The following is a 23,199-nucleotide window of genomic DNA, read 5'->3' as shown; positions in this document are numbered from 1 at the left end:
GGCTGTTAGAGTTTCCTGCTGCTATCTAAGTTGAGATGTTATATTTAATTCCTGATCAGACCATTTTTCAAGCTCAGGGTATGGATCTGACCAGAGGCACTGATGAAACAAGTTAAGGTTTTTCCTGTAATTGGTAGAAAGTTATTTTGGATAAATCTTGGATGGCCAAAGGGACATCCAAGTTTAGTTGTTGCTTCTTAGTCCTCACAAGAAAGGGAGAGCCTCAGAATAGTCATATTGACACCTAACTCCAAATCAAGTGCCAATTTGCCACTAACATAGAGAAATTTGCCACTAACATAATGAGTCAAGAGTTTTTCAAATAAGGAGAAAAGGATACCATAAATAGATTAAATTCTCTATAACAGTTAGGATTAGTGAAAATGATACCAAATGGTACCTAGTTATGTGTTTAATCCTGCTTTCTATATACTATACTTAACTATAACATTCTTTAGGGTTGCTATGCTTGAGTGTTTTAGTAAATTTGTATTTTCAATGAACTATTAGATAATTCATCATTTTAATTTTTATCAAAATTAACTATATTTATAAGTCAAGACTAGTAATTCATGATCATGTGATCAATACAAGGCTGCTACTAATACATAGTGTTCCATTGTGTGAATTAGAAAAACTACAGCCCTCTGGAAGGATATGAGACAGCCTTTCTTACCATTACCTACTGGTAATGCATGTGAGTTGCTAAGTCCACTTTATTGATGGGTGAATATATTAAAACTTTTCTACACACCTAAAAATAGAAAGTGATGACAGTGAGTATCATGGCACATATACAAATGATACTAAAGTAAGCTAACATTTGCATATTTCTTATTTTTTGAGATTGCATATTTCTTATTTTTGAAATAATTGTTTTAAATCTATTTTTTCTCATTCAGCTTTTACAATATTTTTATAAAGTAGTTCAGCCACCATTTATTGAGTGACAGTATGTTGGGCCCTAAGTGCCTTGTCCTTATACGACTAATGAGATATGCAAGGTGATAATCTCAGTATATATGGCAAATAAGAAGCAGAGGTTTGTATAGGGTGATATGGGAGCCCAGAGGAAGGGCACCTAGCTCAGATGGGATACCAGTTAAGGCCCACTGAATAAGACTGCTGAGCTGAGCTGAGTCAGTGGCATATTATTGGCTTCATTTAAAGGACACAAAGGCAAAGCCACAGAAAGATTGAACAATTTACTATATATTGCACAACAATGTAAAGTGAAGTTATGATGAGAAACAGCATGAAGTGACTCCCAATCTAAGAAAGAGTCCAAACTATTAAACTTGTGGCTATAAGATACCATTAGGGACAAGTGCTGGGGGATCCGGCCAACATGGAGGCATAGATAGAAACCTTTTGTTTCCTCGAACAACCAAAAGGATGATAACAACCAATCTAAAATCAATAAACAACCAGAAGTGCCAGAAAATCAAACTTCATGTAACTTGGACAACCAAGGAATTAAAGAAACAGTCAACCAGAACAACTAGACTGGTAAGAACCCAGGGCGAGGTGGTAGACCATGTGGGCAGGCCAACTGAGAGAAACCTTGGCAAGGTGATGGACTGTGTGGGTGGGGCTGGCTGAATGGGAAACTGAGACTCAGTGTTGACTGGGGACTATGGCAGTTGTCAAGGTGGGAGAAACTCCCAGTTTCACACAAGAGTTCATTGGAAAATGGGCTAGAGCCCAGCAAGCGAGTTTCATTGTTCCCTCTCTGGCCCCTTCCCCACAGGCAGTACCACAGTGCAGCAAGGAAAGTTGCCCTGCCCTGGTGAATATCTAAGGCCCCGCCCCCTTACAACTTAACAGATGCCCCGAGACAAAGCAATATGGCCCAAATGAAAAAAAGAGAACAAAACCTCAGAAAGAGAACTAAGTGATGAGGAGATACCCAACCTATCTGATGGAGAATTTAAAGACCTGGTAATCAAAATGCTCACAGAACTGATTGAGCTTGGTCAAAAAATGAAAAAACAAATGAAAGATACCCAAAATGAAATAAACCAAAATATTCAGGGAACCAACAGTGACAGGAAGGAAACCAGGACTCAAGCAATGATATGGAACAAAAGGAAGAAATAAACATCCAACCAGAACAGAAGGAAGAAACAAGAATTCAAAAAAGTGAAAAGAGACTTAGGAACCTCTGGGACAACCCAAAATGTTCCAATATCCGAATTATAGGGGTGCCAAAAGGAGAAGAACAAGAGCAAGAAATTGAAAACTTATTTGAACAAATAATGAAGGAAAATTTCCCCAATCTGGTGAAGGAAATAGACTTCCAGGAAGTCCAGGAAGCCCAGAGAGTCCCAAAGAAGTTGGACCCAAAGAGGAACACACCAAGGCACATCATCATTAAGCTACCCAAGATTAAAGATAAGGAGAGAATCTTAAAAGCAGTAAGAGAAAAGGAGAGTTACCTACAAAGGAGTGCCCATAAGACTATCAGCTGATTTCTCAAAAGAAACCTTGCAGGCAAGAAGGGGCTGGAAAGAAGTATTGGAAGTCATGGAAGGCAAGGACCTACATCCGAGATTACTCTATCCAGCCAAGCTATCATTTAGAATGGAAGGGCAGATAAAGTGCTTCCCAGATAAGGTCAAGTTAAAGGAGTTCATCATCACCAAGCCATTATTATATGAAATGTTAAAGGGACTTATCTAAGAAAAACAAGATAAAAAATATGAACAGTAAAATGACAACAAACTCACAACTATCAACAAATGAACCTAAAAAAAAAGAAAAACAATGAAAACAAAAACTAAGCAAACAACTAGAACAGGAACAGAATCACAGAAATGGACATCACATGGAGGGATTTCAGTGGGGTGGGGGAAGGGAGAAATAGAGGGGAAAGGCTACAGAGAAGAAGCAGCATAATTGGTAGGCATAAAATACACGGGGACAAATAAAAAATGGTATAGGAAACAGAGAAGCCAAAGAACTTATATGTAGAACCCATGGACATGAACTAAGGGGGTGATGCCAGAGGGTTGGGGGGTGCAGGGTGGAGGGAGGATAAAGGGGGGAAAATTGGGAAAACTGTAGTACCATAATCTATAAATATACTTTAAAAATACCATTAGGATTTATTTGAGAAATAAAATTTATTTGCAATAATATTTTATTTGAGAAAGTTATATATTTACATGTCTCACAGAAACATACACGAGAATATTAGAAATATGCGGGCACACCAAAATAACACAAGCTTGCAGACTTCTAGGATAGCTAATTAACATCTATCCCACAATCCTGGCAACCTTTAGTTCCTTATTTTTTGGTTGCTGCAGCTTGATACAAGATGTATTGCATAAAAATGAGGCTCAAACTTCCTCAGATACCATCTTTAAGAGGCCTGAGCCATTTGAATCATTCCCCAAAGTTCTTCAACCACCAAAGGCAGCAAACAAAAGAACTGCTAATTATACATGTAATTAAGTTTTATTATAACTAGTGTATATTAGTTTAAAGTCTCATTCACCACTGCTTTGAATTGGTTTTGCCCTGTTCTTATTTATGCTTAATTGTCCTGTTTTTTATGCATTTAATTTTGTAGGATACTTCATATCCTTTCTGGATGCAGGTAGAGTACAATTTCTAAATAAATAATAATAATGGATTTAATTTATGTAGAATTTATTCTTTTATGTGCTGCATGTACACTTTATAGTACTCTAGGACATCTTACAAAATCAATATGTATGGTACATTTATGTCCATTTTATAAGACTTGGAACAATTTTACTGTTTTAAATTATTATACATGCTTACAGTTATATATTAGCTTTACTATATATTTTTAGTTATATCTACAATTTACTTAGTGTGGTGTCCTTGGTCGGGAACACAATCCCCAATAATAAAAATGTTCCTACAAGCAAGGACAGTACATGTTATAACAACCCACTTTGTTAGATAGTTGTAACACATTCCTAGGGTGGGGGGAGGAAGGAACTCTCAAGAATGGACATGTTTCCTGACGACTATGATCTACTTTCTGGAATATCTTAGGCCAAATTTTAAACTGAGCCTTTCTTCTTTTTACTATTTAATGTGTTTCTACATCACCAGCATCCATGCTAAGAAACCAGTAATAAGGCCAATTTACAGGGAGTGCAAACTCACTTCCCTGTAGCTTAAACAATTGGGAAGGTACATCAGTTAGAAACTCATTTTAGCATAGAAGAGGATTAATGAAATACATCTTGTATTTATCTTAAATATTGGGCTTTAATTTAAGATTTCCCTGAGAAAAAGATTTAAAAAAAGATTCTACTGCTAAAAAGGTTTTAAAAACACTGGACTAGATCCCCAAAAGCCCTTTTCAGGACATTGTATGGGTTTGCAATACTAAAGAGAAAAGGTTTTACTGGATTCCCATTGTGGTTTGTTTGCTTGTTTGTTTTCCTGTAGAAAACCCTGTGATATGAAATAGAAAAAATATCATAGAGAAAGCAGAACAGACTCTTACAAAAGTGGAATGTGGGTCAAAGAAAGTCCAAAAGAGTAGAAAAAGGACACCAGATAATGTAATTATTTTTCCATTTTTAGCTTTAGTGATTTAATTTGGAATTTGGTATACACACAAATTGAAAGTTAGATAGTTTTTAATTATATGTCCCATCAGCCATCCTTCCACTTCAGCCAGGTAATTTTATTAGTTATCAGCCCTCCAAAGTAGTTGCACCTCATCCATCAGACAATATACATAATTTTGTCAGTTGCTTGAAATTTCATTAGGACTTTCCCCGCTGACTTTATTTTCCACAATATTTCAATCTATACTCTGTAATCTATCAAAGTGACCTTTTTTCCTAACTCTATATACTAGGGCCTCATTGCTGTCTGCAGGCTCTGGCCTCACCTGTCTAATTCAAGCATAACCTTGCTTCTACCTGGTATCTTTCATTGTCACTGCTTAATTTAGTAATTCCTGTTTTCTCTAGGTTTCAGGAAGACATATTGGTCCCACTTATCTCAAACAACTTCTTTGCTTTCCCCCCTAAGTTTATTATATCAAAGTGAATTTGCTATCAGTCAGTTCATCATAGCTGTATCTCATTCATCCCTGGAAACTTGTTAGATAGTGAATTTTGAATAGTGAGAAACTTTATTCTATTATTCTAAACTGGGAAAATAATAATGAATTGCCAACCTGTGTTAAAAACCCCAACCAATTTCCTGAAACTTCATGAAAAAACTCTAAAATACTCATGTAACAATCCTCCAGACATGTATCATATTGTAAAGCATTTAAAACACCAATTACTTAATTATTGAACACTTAATGGGCTAATTAGCAGATATGTTTATGTGTACTTTACAGTGATACCATACAATACTGGATACAAACACTCCACCCCCCCAAATAAAAGCAAGCTTTCAAGCTGCCTATAAGTTTGTTTTCCACAATTAGAAGAAGAGGCAAAGGAACTCTTCAAAAAGTTTAGTGCTCATGAGGGATGATGGAAAGGCAAAATAAAGCTTTTCCAGGAATTTCTAGAAATAGGATTCACTAGTGAAAAGCAATATACTAGGCTGACAATTAAAGTGTACATAATGAAAAAAAAAAGAAAAGCAATATACTAGGAAAACTATGAAGAGAGCCACTAAATAGGTGCTTTGATTTTATGTAAAACCAAAGTGAAGCTAAAAAAAAATGTCCTGAAGATGTTGTAAAAGAGATGAGTAAATTAGCCCTGGCTGGTGTGGTTCAGTGGATTGAGTGCCAGCCTGTGAACCAAAAGGTTGCTAGTTTGATTCCCAGTCAGGGCATCTATTTGGGTTGTGGGCCAAATTCCCAGTAGGGAGTGCGTGAGAGGCAACCACACATTGATGTTTCTCTCCCTCTCTTTCTCCTTCCCTTCCCTTCTCTCTAAAAATAAATAAATAAATAAAATCTTTTTAAAAATTAGTAAATTTGCCCTGGCTTGTGTGGCTCAGTGGATTGAAGTGCCAGCCTGTGAACCAAAAGGTTGCTGGTTCAATTCCCAGTCAGGACACATGCCTGGGCTGTGGGCCAGGTCCCCAGTAGGGGGCGTGTGAGAGGCAACCACGCATTGATGTTTCTTTCCCTCTCTCTCCCCCTCCCTTCCCCTCTGTCTAGAAATAAATAAAATCTTTTTTTAAAAAGATGAGTAAATTAACAATAATAAATAAATAAATTAATTAAAATCTAAAAAAGTGATTTTGGGCACACATAAAAAAGATGAGTAAATTAAAGCAAAGGAAACCATGAAAATGACAAAATTATCATTTTAATTAGTCTTAACAGTCAAGCAGAGTAAGGTGAGGAAGTGAGAAAGGTACAGCAATATCCAAATTCTGGGTAAGAGAAAAGTTATTTATTTTTTTTACTCAAACATGACAGGAAGAAATTGCCACAGTAAATATTAATTGAGGTTAGTGACAAGGACACCAACTAGTTAATTTTCTGAACTCAATAATCTTATTTTGTAGCCTCATTTATTTTTCTTTCTGCTGTTTATGCTTAGCTGTTTTCATGAAGTAACATCACAATGTTCCTTTTATACTGCCAGATACATGTACATTGATGTAAACAAATCATTATATAATGCTAAAGGTACAAAATAAATGCAAATGACAATTATTAAAGGAAAATTAACAATCAAGGTAGTTCTAAAATGGGACTAAGAGGCTCTTTTAGAGTTGGGGTACAGAGGATGGTGCTGTGATGCTGGAGCCAGCTTCAGCAGAGTGAGGATTTAATTGACAGAGCCTGGAATTTATGAAAATTTTCCCAGTTTTAAGTGCCTCTCCTCACAGCTAAGGAGAATAACAATTTCACTTTAAATGAAAGCAGATACCTTTCATTGCCTGCCTCAAGCTGCAAAATTCCAGAAGGAAGAGGTAGAGACAATAGGCAAATGAATGAACATCCAGATTTCTGAATGTTCCCAGTTGAGCCTACAAGCAGTGCTTCCATTCTCCTCTTATTCCTGGAGGCAGGAGCCAGGCTCTGTCCCCATGCCCATTGCCTCTTGTTCCATTGCCTCCATAAAGGTCTGGGTGTGAGCCTCACACTTATCTTTCAGAATCCCATAGTATCACGTGCCCTGCCCTGTGGTATCAGGGAAACAAAGGGGTGGGAATCCCTGTCCTGAGAAGCCAATTTCTCTTTTTTTAAAGATTTTAAAATTGTTATTCTATTACAGTTGTCCCAATTTTTCCTCCTTTGCCCTCCTCCACCCATCCCACCCCCCATTCCCACAGTCAATTCCCACACTGTTGTCCATGTCCATGGGTCATTCATACATGCTCTTTAACCAGTCCCTTCCTCTTCTTTCCACCATTATCCCTCTCCTCACTTCCCTCTGGTCACTGTCAGTTTGTTCCATGTTTCCATGTGTGTGGTTCTATTTTGTCTTTTATGGGTTTTTTTAAAAGTAAAATATTTAAACAGCAAATGCCTTCAATGCTTTGGAAGATAAAAATTTCCAAGTGCTAAAGACAAAGGTGAATATACGGATCTGTGCAATACTGCATTATACTTGCTTTTTAAATTACTGATTCAACCTTGGTTGGATTGTATACAGTTTATTAACTCTCTCAATTTTCTACCACATTTGGTTAATGAAAGCTGGATGAATTGAATATTTTATCTCCTTACAACTCTTGATAATGTCCTCTCACATACGTAATTCCTTTCTAGGTAGGAGGTGCTCAGACGAGCATGATTCGGGGTAATTTTGTGCTAAAGAGATAAAGCCATCGATACATTTTTGCATATGGTTAAGACAGAGAAAGACAAGTACTATATGATATCATGTATATGTGAAATCTAAAGGAGTTAAAACTGTAAAAAATAGTGGCTACTAGGGTTTGGAGAGGGGATAAGAATGGTGTTTAAGGGTACAAATTTGTAATAAGTAGTAAATAAGGCATAGAGATCTAATGTATAGTATTGTGAATATAGACAATAATATTGTGCCATAATTATGTAACATAATAAATATCACAACATCAGCAATTTACACAGTGTTACAAGTGTTACATGTCAAATTCATTCAATAAATAAAAGGGATCCAAATAGAGTTTCAGAAACTTAGATTTTCCTTTTGGGAATTTAACAGTGGCAAAATGGTAGATTTTGTTCCAGGTCTCCTTCTCCAAACCCAAATCACAAGAGCTAGCTGGACAAATGAAATCTGGATGTCAAAAAAAGAGCAGTTAGTAAACATGAGCTCAAACTGCCATTTGTACATGGAGCATATTGTTTGTGTAGATGCAACCATTGTGTCTGTATAAAATGTATATTCTCATTGACTTATATTGCAAATACATCCTTGAACAGTTATGTTTCAAGTAGGTTTATCAATTAGATTATACAGACATCTGATTAGATAAGCTTAAAGCTAAAATTAACAAGTTTTTCTTCAAAGCAATGTAAAACAATGCACATGATCTAATAATTAAGTTGGGGAGTTAACTGAGACAGGAGGAATCCTGAGATACAATTGCACATTCCCTAAAATTTTCCTATTGTAGACTATGAGTATACCTAGGCATGTGTTCAGAGAAAATACGTGGAAAAATATATCAAAATATTAACAGCAATTATCTCTTGAGTGGTGGGGTGCTATATAATTTTAGTTACTTTTTTAAAGTTTTGAGTTTTCCACATTCTTTAAAGTCAGCATGTATTCCTTTATTTTACTACATTAAATTTTTGTTTAAGATGAGGTGTGCTGAAAGAATGTAGTAAAGCATGTGGTAAAACAAATAATCACTTCCTGGATATCTGTTTTGGTAAAGGGTTGCTTAAAGGAAGTCTCATCTATGTGATTTTTACCCATTGTGGAATTCTCAGTGCTAAACACGTAAGACATGGAGTAGGTTTCCAATTAAAATTTAAAAACATTTAGTCGTATTCTCTACTTATACATCTGACTTTTAAATCACACTACAGAACAGATATTTAAGTGAGCAAATGATTAGACAACCACTGTAAGAACCCCATTATTGAACTGCCTAAGTAAGGAACCTTCTCTCTTAGGAAGGGGTGTATGTCTAATTTGGAAGTGAATGGTAAGTGTGTTATTGCTTTAGAGTTTATCCTCAACGCTTGAGTTTCTATAGCATTGAAATTAAGAACATTGTAATACTAGCCAGAAGGGAGTGGGGAGGGGATAGTGGGGAGAGGGGTCTATAGGAGCTACTATAGAGGACACAAGGACAAAATCAAGGGGGGAGGGTAGTGTGGGGGAAGGAGGTGGGACTGGCTGGGCTGGGGTGGAGGGATGGGGAGAAAATGCAGACAATTGTAACTGAATAAAAATAAATTAATTAATTTTAAAAAAGAAAGGAACAAGGATGCAGCTTATCCCCAAATCATTTGTTTCGTTTAAAGAAAGAGGTATGATTTTCCCCCAGATGGTTAGCCATCATAATTTTGTTTTCCATGGACAAGATTTGCCTTTCTTGAGTGCACATACTGACTGACTGATGGAGAGTGAAACCAGAAATGGTCTGGGGGACAGAGGCAAGCCAGTCTGGGATTAAAGTTTTACTACCCTTCATCCCGAAGTGCTGATTTAAGGTTCACTCGCACCATTCTAGAATATTATTACCTTTTCTTTGTATAATGCTTTCTAGTCTTTAGAGTGGCATGGGTGGAGTGCACTTTTTCTTAAAAGACAAGATTTTCTCTTTTTTCTCTTTCCTTAAAAAAATCCCTTTAGGGAAATAAAATTCAATGGTGTTGATGAGATTATGGCCAACTTGCCTTATTCTATTAGGATTTCCTTCTTTTCCTCTTAAAATTTCTTTTTTTCTCCCTTTTGGGTATGGAGAAGAATAAGGTCTATTGATTTTAGTGAAATTGAAGGTATCTCTTCTTATGATGGGACAACCTTTATTTTAAAATATCTCTGGAGAAAAAGATTCTTTGCTTTTGGTGGGTTTGAAGAAGCACCCCTTTAGTTTTGTAGAATTTCCATTTTTTAAAAACTAGGTTTTGTGGAGAAGAGCTATAGGAAGGGGGCTTTGTTGAAGCTGAGAACATCTTTCCTTAAGACTTCCTTGGTTTTGCTTCTGTTTCTCTCTTACCTTTTCTATTTATCCTTCCAATTTTAAAATGTCCTATATTAAGAATAAAGCTTTTGGGTTTGTATTAATTTGGGTTAGCTCCCATTAGAAGGATTTTCTTTCATTTTTTATTATTTTAAAAATTGCATTGTTTTTGTGGTATTTTAAAAAAAAGTTCATGAGTCTTTGTGAGGCTGGAATATTTCTCCTCTTTAGGAGGATTTTAAAAATTTTATTGATATTATCCCCTCCACTTACACATGCATCTTTTCATTATTAATTTTCCTTTAAATCTTAAGAAAATTGTATTTTAAGAATAAGGTTAATGTGCTTTGGTGAGGATGGAGCATCTCCCATTGGGGACTGATTTATTTCTATTGTTTCTTTCCCCCCCTTTTGTGTCAATTAAAAATTCAGGAGATTGGTTAAGATCAGGGAGCCGGTCCTTTTATACTTCTTTCTTTTTGTTAAATTAAAACATTTGTGTGTGTCTTGGGTGGAGGGATTAGTAAATTTCATTGGCTTTGATAATTTTGAAAGAGTCTACACTTAAAAAGATTCCTTATTCTCTTTGTTTGTTCTTCTCAAAGGAAAAAAAAGAGGGGGAGGGTCTGTGTGTGAATAAAGGTTGTTTCCTTCCATGATGCTGGAGGCCCTGACCTTAAGAAGATATCCCTTCCTTAAAAAAATTTTCCCCTTATTTATTCAATTCACTTACTTGACGGGAGGTAGTAGGTTCATTATCTTGAAGGAAGAGGAATGATCTCTTTCTTTTACTTATTTTTTTAAATTGAGATATAACTCACATACCATAAAACTGACCATTTAAAAGTGTACAGATTAGTGATTTTTAGTATATTCACAAGGTTGTGAAACTACCATCACTATTTAATTTCAGAACATTTTATCACCCCCAAATAATGCCTTGTACCCTTTAGCTATCACCCACACTTCTTTCTCCCACCTCCTTCAATCCCCTGGCAACCACTAATCTATATTCTATGTCTAAGGATTTGCCTATTCTGGAAATTTCACATAATTGTAAGAAATAACATTAGGGAACTTTGGTGAAATTGGTGTACCCCTTCTTTGGAAAGTTTATTTTTGCCTCCATAATTCTCATGAGGGATTGTGCATGGGCTGTGAGGTGTAGATAAACTTTGTAAATTTCATACTTTTTTTAAGGTTAGAAATACTATTTACTTTGAGATGATTTCTCTTTCTTTTTATTTATTTATTTTTTCTGAGGCATATTAAGTTTCATGGGTTTTGGTGAGGATCTTGTCCCTTTAGAAATTCTTTCTTTTATTTTCTTAAAATAATTCAGGGGAGGAATAAGTTCCATTATCTGGGGTCACTGTTCCTTTCTCTTATTTTTTAATTCAAAAATTTGTTTTTCTACTTTGAGAATGAGTTTATTTGCTTTGCTGAGGGTGGGAGCATCTTTCTTTAAGAATAAATGCTTTCTTTTTTTAATACTTAAAATTACTTTTTTTCCACTGAGGAAGTTATAGTAAGTGAGCTTCGGAAAAGTTGGACACCCTATCCCTAGCAGAATTTCTATTTCTTTTCTTTAAAAAAAAGGTTTTCTTTGGGACTAATATGTTCAGGGTCTTGTGCCTCTTCTTCCTTCTCAGGCTCCTGTCGTATGATGGTCCCCTCTGGGACCATTGGACAGAGAACAGCAGTCACTGCTTTGGGACTGAAAGAATGTCAGCTTAAAGACTGTCCTTAGACAAATGAAGATCCTATTTGTCACAAAAAGCCATAAGTTGAATATTTTTAAAAATCCACAATTGACAAATTATTATATTATATTTTTGATACCTATTTAGGTATCAAAATTTATTTTTGTACTCTCCCACCCTGCTGCCTTCTTCAGGGGAATACAGGAGTTAATAATGCAGAAGAAAGCATTTTACAAACTGTAAATTGCCATACTAGCAGAAGGAATTACATAATCCTTATTATAATGCCCCTGAATGGTTTCCTGGACTGTATGCATTTTTCCCCTTTCCTTGGAAGCACTTGGGTTAATGGCTCAGACTTTCCTTTTGGGCTATATAGATCTGCAGAAGCCCTATTCATGAACAACAAGAATTGTATTCCCAGAAAAGAAAGACCACCGGCCAAGTAAATATCTCATTTATCTTTTCTAGAACATCCTACAGCAAATGTTCAGGAGCTCTCAGAATATACCAAATCTGGCAAGGAGGGGGAAAAGAACCTAAAAGGAATGAAAGTAATTTCATCCTGACCTTCAACAGGTTGAACATTCAAATCTACAATCCCAAAGCTGTTTCTAGTCACTTCAAGTATTCTACTCACTTGGGAAAAAAATTTTGTTACCCCTGGAACCAACAACATCATCTTTAGTTTGCTGCTGCCAGGACTCCAGAGGATAAGGCCACTTTCCAAGATATTTGTTGAAGTTGTTAGTAATTTTCTTCTTAATTATGGTTCTAATATCCATTCTCAAAGTAGAAAGATTGACTGCATTTCCTTGAGGTCTATATATTCCAGGCTATTTAAATAAGCATTTACTTCTTACTCTGAAATCATTGAGAATGCATTTTTATTCATTCACAACAGCCATCTTTCTGTCATTGCTGGAAATGGAACTGATAGTTTTTGAGCTTCAGCAAGTGTTTATTGAGCAAAAGTAGGGAGGGCTAAATTGTACTAGGCAATGGGAGGGAGACACATTATCTACCTTTGAGAAGCTCAAAAATAGGTAAAATAATGTATTCAGGCAAAAATTACCAGATATAATATAAACAAATGCTTGCTACTTTGCAAGAAAATGTGTGTAAAACATACCAGGAAACAGTTCTGTTATGGTTTTTGGCATACTGGTACTTGCTGTGTAGTCATTAGGAGAGGTACACAGATGCCCTCCCCACCCCAGAAATATATGCCACAAAATGTATTTCTTCTCAGATTTTCATCCATCACTTGTATGGTGTGATTATAATTTCATAGCTGATCAAAATCCAATGAATAAAAATATAAACTTTCTCCAACTATAGCTGAGGGGAGAGAAACAAATATGGTCCACTTCATGTAAGCCTCACTTCCCCCTAGAGAGTTATAACATTGTTAAAGAACCAATTCACACATCCTTACTTACACTGGCTGCCACCAGGTGGGAGACAACGGCTCATTTCCTGGAAATCAAAAACATTTTAGAAAGGAAGGAAATAGACAGGTTTAATTCACAGACTGTTATCCTGGTAGCTATTCAGAGAGAAAACATGAGCCCCTTTTTTTCAGTCTCTACTCTCACTCTTGGCATAGATTTGCAACTAGCAAGTTCTCAAACCTCAAAAGAGAGTAGACTACAGTATGGAAGATGTTGGGGTTTTTTTTGTTGTTGTTATTTTTTGTTTTTGTTGTTGTTGCTTTAGTGTGATACCAATCGGCAAAATTATCTGGGAGAAACCTGCACTTGGTTTTGTTCATTTTGCCCTTTGAATTATCAGGCTGGTTTCGTGCTATTGGCATTGATTGTGCCTTGCCATGTAGGATTTTATTGTACAATAAAAGCTGTATTTTGTTTTGATCTGAGAGTGTGTGTGTATTTCCCCTCAAGTTTGCCTCTAAGAGGCAGTGTCTGAGAACAATACCACCCCAGTTAAGATGGTAACCTGTTTGCCTAGAATGTTAAGATGCAAGTCAGCTGGTTGTGGCTGCAATTGGCTTGAGGAGGATGCAGCAGATAATCTTCCTATAAATGAAGATCAGATGTTCCCATGTATACCACTGAGCAATTGCACAACACCTAGAGTAATCTGCATCTTTCAAAATCCTCTAGAACCACTGGTGGGTTCACCTACATGACCCCCTTAGTGGAAGGTCAAAGTTCTTAACCTCATTTTGCAAGATAAGTGACTGAGCAAATGACCAGCTCTACCAAGGGCAAAGTCAAACTCTGGCATGTCCTGGTCTCCTGCCAGGGCTTTCAAGTGCCTGCTGGTTAGTCATCCTTGTGGATACTATGTAGAGGAAGCTAACCAGATTCCCTTTACCTTGAGCCTCCTTATCTGTCTGGCAACAGACATTTTCCAGTTAAGCTGGTTGAAGATGCTTTCCCACTGTCACAGGGCTCATCTGTGGAGTTCTGGTCTCCAGGCAGACATCTGGAGGCCAAAGAGGCTACACATTCCATGATCAGCCTATTAATTAAGCCCCCAGGTGTCAGTTTCTCAGCAACAGTCCCGAAATTTCACTTAAGAAGGCCACAGGCCAGGTGGCCCCTACTGGTCTCCCTCTTACTAGTTTCATGAAAAGTCTTTCAAAAAGACAAGAGCAAGCAAGCACCTGGTTAGGGTGACCCCTCAAGTCTAGCTGCCCCACCAAAGGGAGATTCCCTTCTGGAGATCACAGCAAGGAAGGGCCACTGCAGGAAGGGGAAAGATCCTCCTCCTGGTGAGAGCAGGGCTGTTGGATTTTTAAAAAATGGTTGTAGTCTCCTACAATCTTTTTTTTTTTTTTAATTTTTAAACCCCTGTATTTTTTCCCTGTGAAACTTTTTGCCTTAGGTTTTCTTTTTCTTTTATTATTGCAATTATTGTGCAAACTTAAGCCTCCCTGCTCATAACTCAGAAAGCAACCAGAGCTGCTCCCATTTCTATTTTGCAATGCTAATCTGTGCCCCCTCTCCCTACATTCTACAAGTGTGTGGTCTACAATATAAGGATTCCAGAGCCCTGTCCCTGTGCCCTGCTGGGCAGCAGGAAGAATGGGCATTGTTGGTGTGGTGTTTTATTTGTCTGCTTCTGTGTTTTGTTTTGTTTTTCCTGCAGGGAAGCTAAATGAAGGTGTATGTATGCATTGTCATGATTTTCACAATCTGGTGGAGTGAAGTTTAAAGGAAAGGAAGAGTAGGGGAAGGACAGCAAAAGCAAGAAAGACAGACAAATCCCTGCTGAAGAGCAGACACTGGTTTCTGGGGTTCAAGACAAACACTGAAAACCTTCTTCCTCCCACCTCCCCCCTTGGCCAGTGACCAAAGATTCTCCACTCTTCTCGGCTAAGTAAAACGTTTACAAAGCCATCTCTGATGACTGGAAGAGATGAGGATTCCCGTTCACAGGCTCTCAGATAGCAACTCCTATTCTCATGCCTCTATACCAGAACTCCAGCACCATTCCAAGTAGTCCTGGTGTGGGATGCCAGTCGCCTCGCTTGTGAAGGAACCCATCACTATATCAGTGTGTTTGTACCTACCTGCTGGGAAATCCTGCAGACAGATGAAATGGTTGCTTCGACATACGCATGCTCTCCCCTTCCTCCCCGGTGAACCCTGCCCTTGCCCTGCAGTGTGCGTGGGCACCGCCCATCCCCTCATCCTTACCCCCTTGTACCAGCACCCAGCAGCAGACGGAGGCATTGGGCACCTCCCTGGGGCCGCCAGTCATGCCCCAGCAGAGGACCCTCAGGGAGGGGGCCAAGCAGAAGGCAGTGGCTCCGCAGTTTGGGCCTCTGCGGCAGTGACCGCGGATAAGAGGTGTGTCCCACCGCCCCCACTTAATCCGATCCCTGTGCAAACCCGGCCAGCCCCAAACACCTCTGTAGGTCTCTTGCGCTCCCTGGGAGAATCTTTCGTGTCTTTTCCAAGACATAGGCGCTCACCACACTACCACTCCTCCCTTTGGGGGAAAAATAAACTGCTCTGATTACCACCCCATGCTGTAACCTTGTTTTTAGCCCCAAACAGCTCACTTTCGCTTCCACATGTTGCTTCCCGGCTCCCAACCGCTTCCTACTCCCCCAATCCCCGCATCTTTCTGAGCATCTTTGCCAGTCGATGGCAGTGAAATGGGATGCTAAGGGTATCCGGAGTCCCGAGAGCTTGATAGTCATCTGCCTTGCCTGCCCCGGGGAGTCTTTTTCTTACCTTTATACTGGACAAGGGCACTGACGTTCCGGGTGATGCTGAGGTCTTTAGACCCGTTTCTGGAGTAATCACCGCACACTGCAATAGATGAGGTGCTGGATTCGGCTTTGGACAGGATTCTGGAGCCAGCTCAGGACAGGACTCTGGGGCTGGTTCTGTGGCCGGTTCTATCTCTGGTACTGGGGTTGGCTGTGAAGCCGGCTCTGGGGCTGGTTCTGGAGCTGGCTCGGGGACCGGTTCTGTATCTGGTTCTGAGATTGGCTGTGTGTCTAGTTCTGTGGCTGGTTCTGGGGGCGGCTCGGGGGCCGGTTCTGTATCTGGTTCTGGGACTGGTTCTGTGGCTGGTACTGGAGTCGTTTCCAGACAGGGTTCTGGAGCAAGCTCTAGACAGAACTGTGGTGACGGCTCTGGCGAAGGCGCGTGGAGCAGGGAAAGAGCTGGTGGCAGCGGTTGCGGTGGCGGCCAAGGCAGCAGCAGCTCTGAAGACTCCGAGGGCTGCTCTCCATCCTGAGGCGGGGCAGTTCCCAGGGCCGCAGCCGCCCCGCGGTCCATGGCTGCACACCGCCTCAGGTCAGGGTAGCTAGCGCCCCTGAGCTTGGAGGGCTAAAGTACCCTTGGGCGCCCCGCCCCCTCCAGTTCGACAACCCCTTGCAGCGTGCCAAACTTTCCCCCGCCCCACTCCATGGCTGTCTCTCCTCTGAGGTCTAACCCGGGGCCCTCAGCGTCTCCCAGTGCTGGAACACGCCCCTCCGTGAGCGCACACCTCTTCGTAAGCAGCCACCGGCCAGATGGGCGGGAATCAGAGGGGCTTGCGAACGCCGACTGGACGGAGCACTTGATGACCTCCTAGCTACGAACAGGAGGGGAGGCGGGAGACAATAAGGGGAGGGGGAGTAGAGCGGTAAGGGGGGGCGGGTTGGAGCCCAGCCACACTTAACCCTTTAGTGACTCGAATGCAAAGAAAGAAAGAAAGAAAGAAAGAAAGAAAGAAAGAAAGAAAGAAAGAAAAGAAAAGAAAAAGAAAAAGAAAAAGAAAAAGCCCGATGTGAACTTGAGGGTCTTTGCAATACCCCAACCACTCAGCTATGAGCTGCAGCTCAGAACAGCTTCCTTCCTGTGTCTGCTCTTTTACCTCAGCAGCAGGTGAACCTAGCTTCGGACCGACCTCTTGCTTCCCATCTCCAAACCTCTGTGGGCAAGTAATCCTTTTTTCTAACCCGGGAAAAGAAATTACCAGGACAGGATTCGTGTGTGTGTTCAATCCTTTGGACTGAAGTAAAATTTGCCTCCCCCCGCCCCGCCAGCCCCTTCATTTTTTTTGTTTTTGAGCTTTGCCAGATCTGAGCGGTTTGCGTTGGGTACAGGGTGTGGGGTGCTTCGGGAAATGCGTGTGATGAGGGAGGGCTGGAGCCCTGGCTTTCCTCAGCCTGCCGAGCAAGGCAAGATTGTCCGGGAACAGGCGGCTGGGCTGTGCGCTCTGGGTGCCCTGGTCTCCGCAGTGATCCGAGCATCTATTGGGCTCGCCTTTACCGAGGGAGCTTGCCGTTTTCTTTCATCCGGACTTCCCAGGCATCAGCAGGACTTTTTACTGAACTTGTTAATGTGTGTGTGTGTGTGTGTGTGTGTGTGTGTTAGACTGGGGGAAATTCACTGCCAACACCCACACCTTTTTCACCTTCTGATTCCTAAGAAGCACTCTGAAATTAGGGACTGAAGATTATGTGGCAAAGAGAATCGCTGGCCACTGCCGCAGCACATTTCCCACCACATAGGGAGGCTTTAGAAGCTCTCCAAATTGTGAGTTATGGACACATACATACGAAGCATCACCTTAGTCAGACCTAGACTTTAGATACCAATATACTGCAAAATTGCAATTAAAAATTGAGAAGACAACCTGTTAAGCCACTGCTGCCTGGGGGTTGGGGTGAAGGAGTACCTATAAACCTAATTTTAAATATAACAAGTGAATGTATCTCTGACACACATAATGCTGCAGTTGTGGATAGCAACCCTCCTTCTGCGGCCCCTTTTCTCACCCTCTCCTCCCAGACTATCTCTCCACTATGGTAATTCTTCTTTTTCTTATCAATACTGACCCACCCAGAATTTTCTAGAACATGCATCATTTTTCTGTTCCCTACACCATATCGCAGCACTAAATAATGCCTGAGAAGACAGTCTCACCTAGCCCCCTCCCAACACCAGAATCTCTGATGAGATCTGTATTTCCCAGATCCTCAGTTCAGCATCACAGCCTAAGCCCACCTTTTTGGACAGGGTTACATTGTTTGGCAGCTACTAAGCTAGTGTGGGGACTATCCTTAACCTCTGGGACAGGGGAAGCCTGAGGCGGGTGGCAAACCCTGTCTATCAAGTTTCCTGACTGATGACAGGCCTCCTTTCAGTAAATCCACACAAAGAGTTCATCCTCTTCATCCTCCTTGGGCTTTTTCTCCTCTCTCCTATCCCACACTCAAGCAGCCAAGCTACTTTTAACTCTAACAGTTCAGAACTGAGACATCCAGATGCCAGATCTGATCAGCCAGTCATCCTGCATTTGGAATTCACTTCTCAGGCTTTTAAACTTTGATGAAGTCTCTGTCTTTAGAAGTTGCCAATATTTCACATTTAAGTACTGTTTTCACTAAACCGTGGCATATAGTCAGAAAGGTTGAAGGCAGAAGAGTCACTGAATAGAATGGCCTCTTTGATTAGAGACTGATGGGTTGGGGTTTTGGCATAGGGTGGTGTTGTCAAGCAGGATACTACCAGGGGACAACTTGGAGCTATTGCTTTAAACATGTTCATTGGTACTCTTGTCTACAATTTTATGCTTAATCACAAGGAGTCCAAAATTTATGATGGAAACTCTTGCTGTAAGTTCAGTTTGAGGCTGAATGCGAAAATGGTTGTTTGTGCATGGCTTTTGCTCCATTAGGGTGTGTTGCTAGAGATACACTGCCTGGATTACATCATGATTAATTTAATTTACAAATTCTTAGCCCTGGCTAGTGTGGCTCAATGGACTGAGTGCTGGCCTGTGAACCAAAGGGTCACTGGTACAATTCCCAGTCAGGGCACATGCCTGGGTTGTGGGTCAGGTTCCCCAGTACAGGGTGCGTGAGAGGCAACCACACATTGACGTTTCTCTCCCTCCCTTCCCCTCTGTCTAAAAATAAATTTTAAAAATCCTTTAAAAATGATTTTAAAATTCTCAACATATCACAGGCTGCCTTATTGTCTTGTGTTATAACAAGGTTTTGTTTTGCTTTTTAGTCTCTCTTCAGCCCAGAATTGAATACAATGCTTTGAGAACATGGGGGTGGGAGCCCGAATAGTTTGAATTGATTGGGTTGATTGATGCCTGACTTTCAGACCTTTACTATATCTTATTGACACATTCCTCTTCCCCATAGTCTACCAGTCTTTTAACAAAGAAAGCTTTGCTTACATATTTGTATATTTTCCTCAAAACCTAACCTGGGGCTGAGACCAAAGTGAGGATTCAGGAAATGTCTGTTAAATGGAGGATTCATTGCAGGTTACTGGTTAGGTTGTCTTTTTCTTCTGCTTTGCCTTTTAACAGTATTTGATATTTCAGCTGATTAATCATCTCCTAAGAGGCTCTTTTCTAATTGAACAATACTGATATAAAGACCAAGAGCTACCTAAGAATAAGAATGATGACCATCTCCACAGAGGCTTGCATGAACATAGTTCTGGATGTCCCAGAGCACACATGGTCCCTAACCTGGGACATTTGGACATGTTATATAAGTTACCCAATTGGGCTAGAAAAAGGATAGATCAGGACAGTGGGGTCCTATCTTTGATTATGCAATATGCTACCTCGCCTCTACCTCAAGCATTTATTGTGATTCCACTTAAAATATATGTTCATAACACCCAGCACAGAGATCCTTTGATTTCAGGCATGCCAGGAATTCTGGGGATGCAAAGGAGAGAAAACCTGAGAAATGCAGCGAAATTAAAGCTTTCCCCTTCTTTTTTTCATTTTCAGTATTAAATGAGAGAAGGACACTTAGTGCTAAAGTAGAAGCCCACTTTTCCCTGACCAATAGCTTTGATTTCCCTAAAAGTTCCCTTTTAGAGCAATTTATGGAAGAAATTATGTGCCTTCCTGAGTCTTAGCAGCTGTCAAACTTCCGCCACCACCCACCACCTTGGCAATGTGCAAAGCCAAAATAGCAACCTTTATAATATTCAACTAAATAAAATAAAGAGGTGAAATGAACAAGAGCATTTATGGAGAAGGTAGAGGATTTAAACAAATTAGCTGGTATTAACATGCAAAGCTGTTATCCTTTACTTGCTCTAGTCTCCTAAGATTTGATTGAAATAGAATGGGGAGTTAAAAAATTAATAACTTGCATTTATATAATGCTTTTTGATTTTAAAGTACTTTCACATATATTATGCTAAGCTTCACAACAAATGTGTGAGGCAAAGCAAGTCTAAACTTCCATCCTACATCTCACCCCCTAACCCTTTACAGATGAGAAAACACAAGTCCAGTGAGATTAACCGATGTGTCTTAGGTCACAGAGATAATTAGTGGTGAAACAGACATTTAAAACTTGTGTCACTGAACTCCCAGATGAGGAAGATAAAAACATATTGCTGAGTTGGGGGTTACGAGACAAGTACTGTGTAAATCCTCTGGGTTGCAAAGTGGAAGTCTGCCTTAATGTCCTTCTATTTCTCCAACCTGTAAGAAGAGCCATTATTCTCACATTTTTACCTTAAGATTTCTCAGCTTTCTCTCTCTCTCTGTATGGTAGTTAATGGTCTGTAACCAAGCTCACTATAGGAAGTCCTGTTTAGAAGAATCTTTTTGAATATATATGTAATAAAATAATCAATCTATCCAGAGTGTACTTGTTTTTTTGACTGAAGTTTTATTTAGATAATTATAGATTTGCATGCAGTTTTAAGAAATAATACAAAGAGATCCATTTTTACAGTTTCTCCCAGTGGTAACATCTTGCAAAACCAGGATATTGACAGTGATATGATCCACTGACCTCACTCAGATTTCCCAAGTTTCATTTTTTTTGTGTGTGTGCATTGCATTTAGTTCTGCACAATTTTGTCACATCATAATGTAATTTTCAAGAACATGTGCATGTTCTACCAGAGCCCACTGCACCCTTCCCATCATACTCTTCTCTGATGTTTTATATATATGGTAGTGTTTTTTTATTTTTACTTTTTAATTCTTTTTATTTTTTTGTTGTTGTTCAAGTACAGTTGTCTGCATTTTGCCCCCAACACTCCCCCGTCACCCCAGCCAACCCCACTTCCCTCCCATATCCCACCCCCCTGCCTTGGTTTGTCCATATATCCTTTATTGTTGTTCCTGAAAACCTTTCCTCCTTTTCCCACCTATTACCCACTCCCACCTACCCTCTGGTTACTGTCAATTTGTTCTTAATTTCATTGTCTCCGGTTATATTTTGCTTGCTTGTTTGTTTTGTCGATTAGGTCCCACTTAAAGGTGACATCATATGGTATTTGTCTTTCACTGCCTGGCTTATTTCACCTAGCATAATGCTCTCCAGTTCCATCCATGTTGTTGCAAAGGGTAGGAGCTCCTTCTTTCTTTCTGCTGCATAGTATGCCATCGTGTAAATGTACCATAGTTGTTTTTTTAAATTATTTTATTGTTGTTTAATTACAATTGTCTGCATTTACCCCCTATTACTCCCCCCACCCCACCCAAACCCACCTCCCTCTCTTGCTTCCAACCTCCACCTTGGTTTTGTCCATGTGTCCTTTATACTTGTTCCTGAAAGCTGTTCCCCCATTATGCCCTCCCATCTCCCTTCTGGTTAGTATCATATTGTTCTAATTTTAATATCTCTGGTTACATTCTGCTTGTTTCTTCCTTTTGTTGATTAGGTTCCTGTTAAAGGTGTGATCACATGGTATTTGTCCATCACTACCTGGCTTATTTCATTTAACATAATGCTCTCCAGTTCCATCCTTGTTGTTGCAATGTGTAGGAGCTCCTTCTCTCTCTCTGCTGTGTAGTATTCCATTGTGTAAATGTAGCATAGTTATTTGATCCACTCATTTATTGATGGGCACTTAGGTTGCTTCCAGTATGTGGCTATTGTAAATTTTGCTGCTGTGAACATTGGGGTGCATAGGTTCTTTTGGAATGGTGTTTCACTGTTCTTAGGGTATAATTCCAGCAGCGGAATTGCTGGGTCAAAAGGCAGTTCAATTTTTAGTTTTCTGAGAAAATTCCATACTGTTTTTCACAATGGCTGCACAAGTCTGCATTCCCAACAGTGCACTAGGTTTCCCTTTTCTCCACATCCTCTCAAACACTTGTTTGTTGATTTGTTTATGATGGCCATTCTGACTGGTGTGAAGTGGTATCTCACTGTGGTTTTAATTTGCATCTCTCTGATGGCTAGTGATGCTAAGCATCTTTTCATATGTCTCCAGGCCCTTTGTATGTCCTCCTTGAAGAAGTGTCTGTTCAAGTCTTTTGCCCATTTTTTTTAATTGGGTTGTTTGTCTTCCTGGAGTGGTGTTGTTTGAGTTGTTTATGTATTTTGGTGATCAAACACTTGTCTGAGGTATCACTGACAAATATGTTTTCCCATACGGTTGGTTGTCTTTTCATTTTAATGCTCTTTTCTTTAGCTGTGCAGAAGCTTTTTATTTTGTTGAGGTCCAATTTGTTTATTCTTTCCTTTATGTCCCTTGCTTTAGGGGACGTGTCTGTGAGGATGTTGCTGCATGGAATGTCTGAGATTTTTCTGCCTCTAGGACTTTTATTGTGGCATGACTTATATTTCTTTTATCCATAATGAATTTATTTTTGTGTATGGTGTAAGTTGATGATCAAGGTTCTTTTTTTTTTTTTTTTTTTGCATGTAGCTGTCCAGATCTCCCAACACCATTTGTTGAAGAAGCTATTTTTACTCCATATTTTTGCTTCTGACCCTTTTGTTGAATATTAATTGACCGTAGAGACTTGGGTTTATTTCTGGCCTCTTATTCTGTTCTATTTGTCTATGTATCTGTTCTTATGCCAGTACCAGGCTGTTTTGATTACAGTGGCCTTTTAATACAGTTTGATATCAGGTATTGTGATCCCTCTTATTTTGTTCTTCTTCCTCAAGATTGCTGAGGATATTCAGGGCCATTTATGGTTCCATGAAAATGTTTGAAATGTTTGTTCTGTATCTATG

General features: G+C 39.6%; 1 protein-coding gene across 1 annotated transcript in view; it reads right to left on the bottom strand.

The window, feature by feature from the left end:
- DGKK (diacylglycerol kinase kappa) overlaps positions 1-16,571 on the bottom strand; it is a 160,993-nt gene extending 144,422 nt beyond the window's left edge. Inside the window, exons 1-2 of the mRNA XM_024579934.3 lie at positions 15,989-16,571; positions 1,582-1,598 (exon numbers count right to left, since the gene is read on the bottom strand). Of these exons, the coding sequence (XP_024435702.2) occupies positions 1,582-1,598; positions 15,989-16,519 (548 nt within the window). The 5' untranslated portion in view covers positions 16,520-16,571. The remainder of the gene's footprint in view (positions 1-1,581; positions 1,599-15,988) is intronic.
- Between the last annotated feature and the right edge of the window lie 6,628 nt (positions 16,572-23,199).

Source organism: Desmodus rotundus, chromosome X (assembly GCF_022682495.2).
Source record: "Desmodus rotundus isolate HL8 chromosome X, HLdesRot8A.1, whole genome shotgun sequence".
NCBI lineage: Eukaryota > Metazoa > Chordata > Mammalia > Chiroptera > Phyllostomidae > Desmodus > Desmodus rotundus.
Note: the sequence above shows the minus strand (reverse complement) of the source record. Positions and strands in the feature narration are given on the sequence as shown.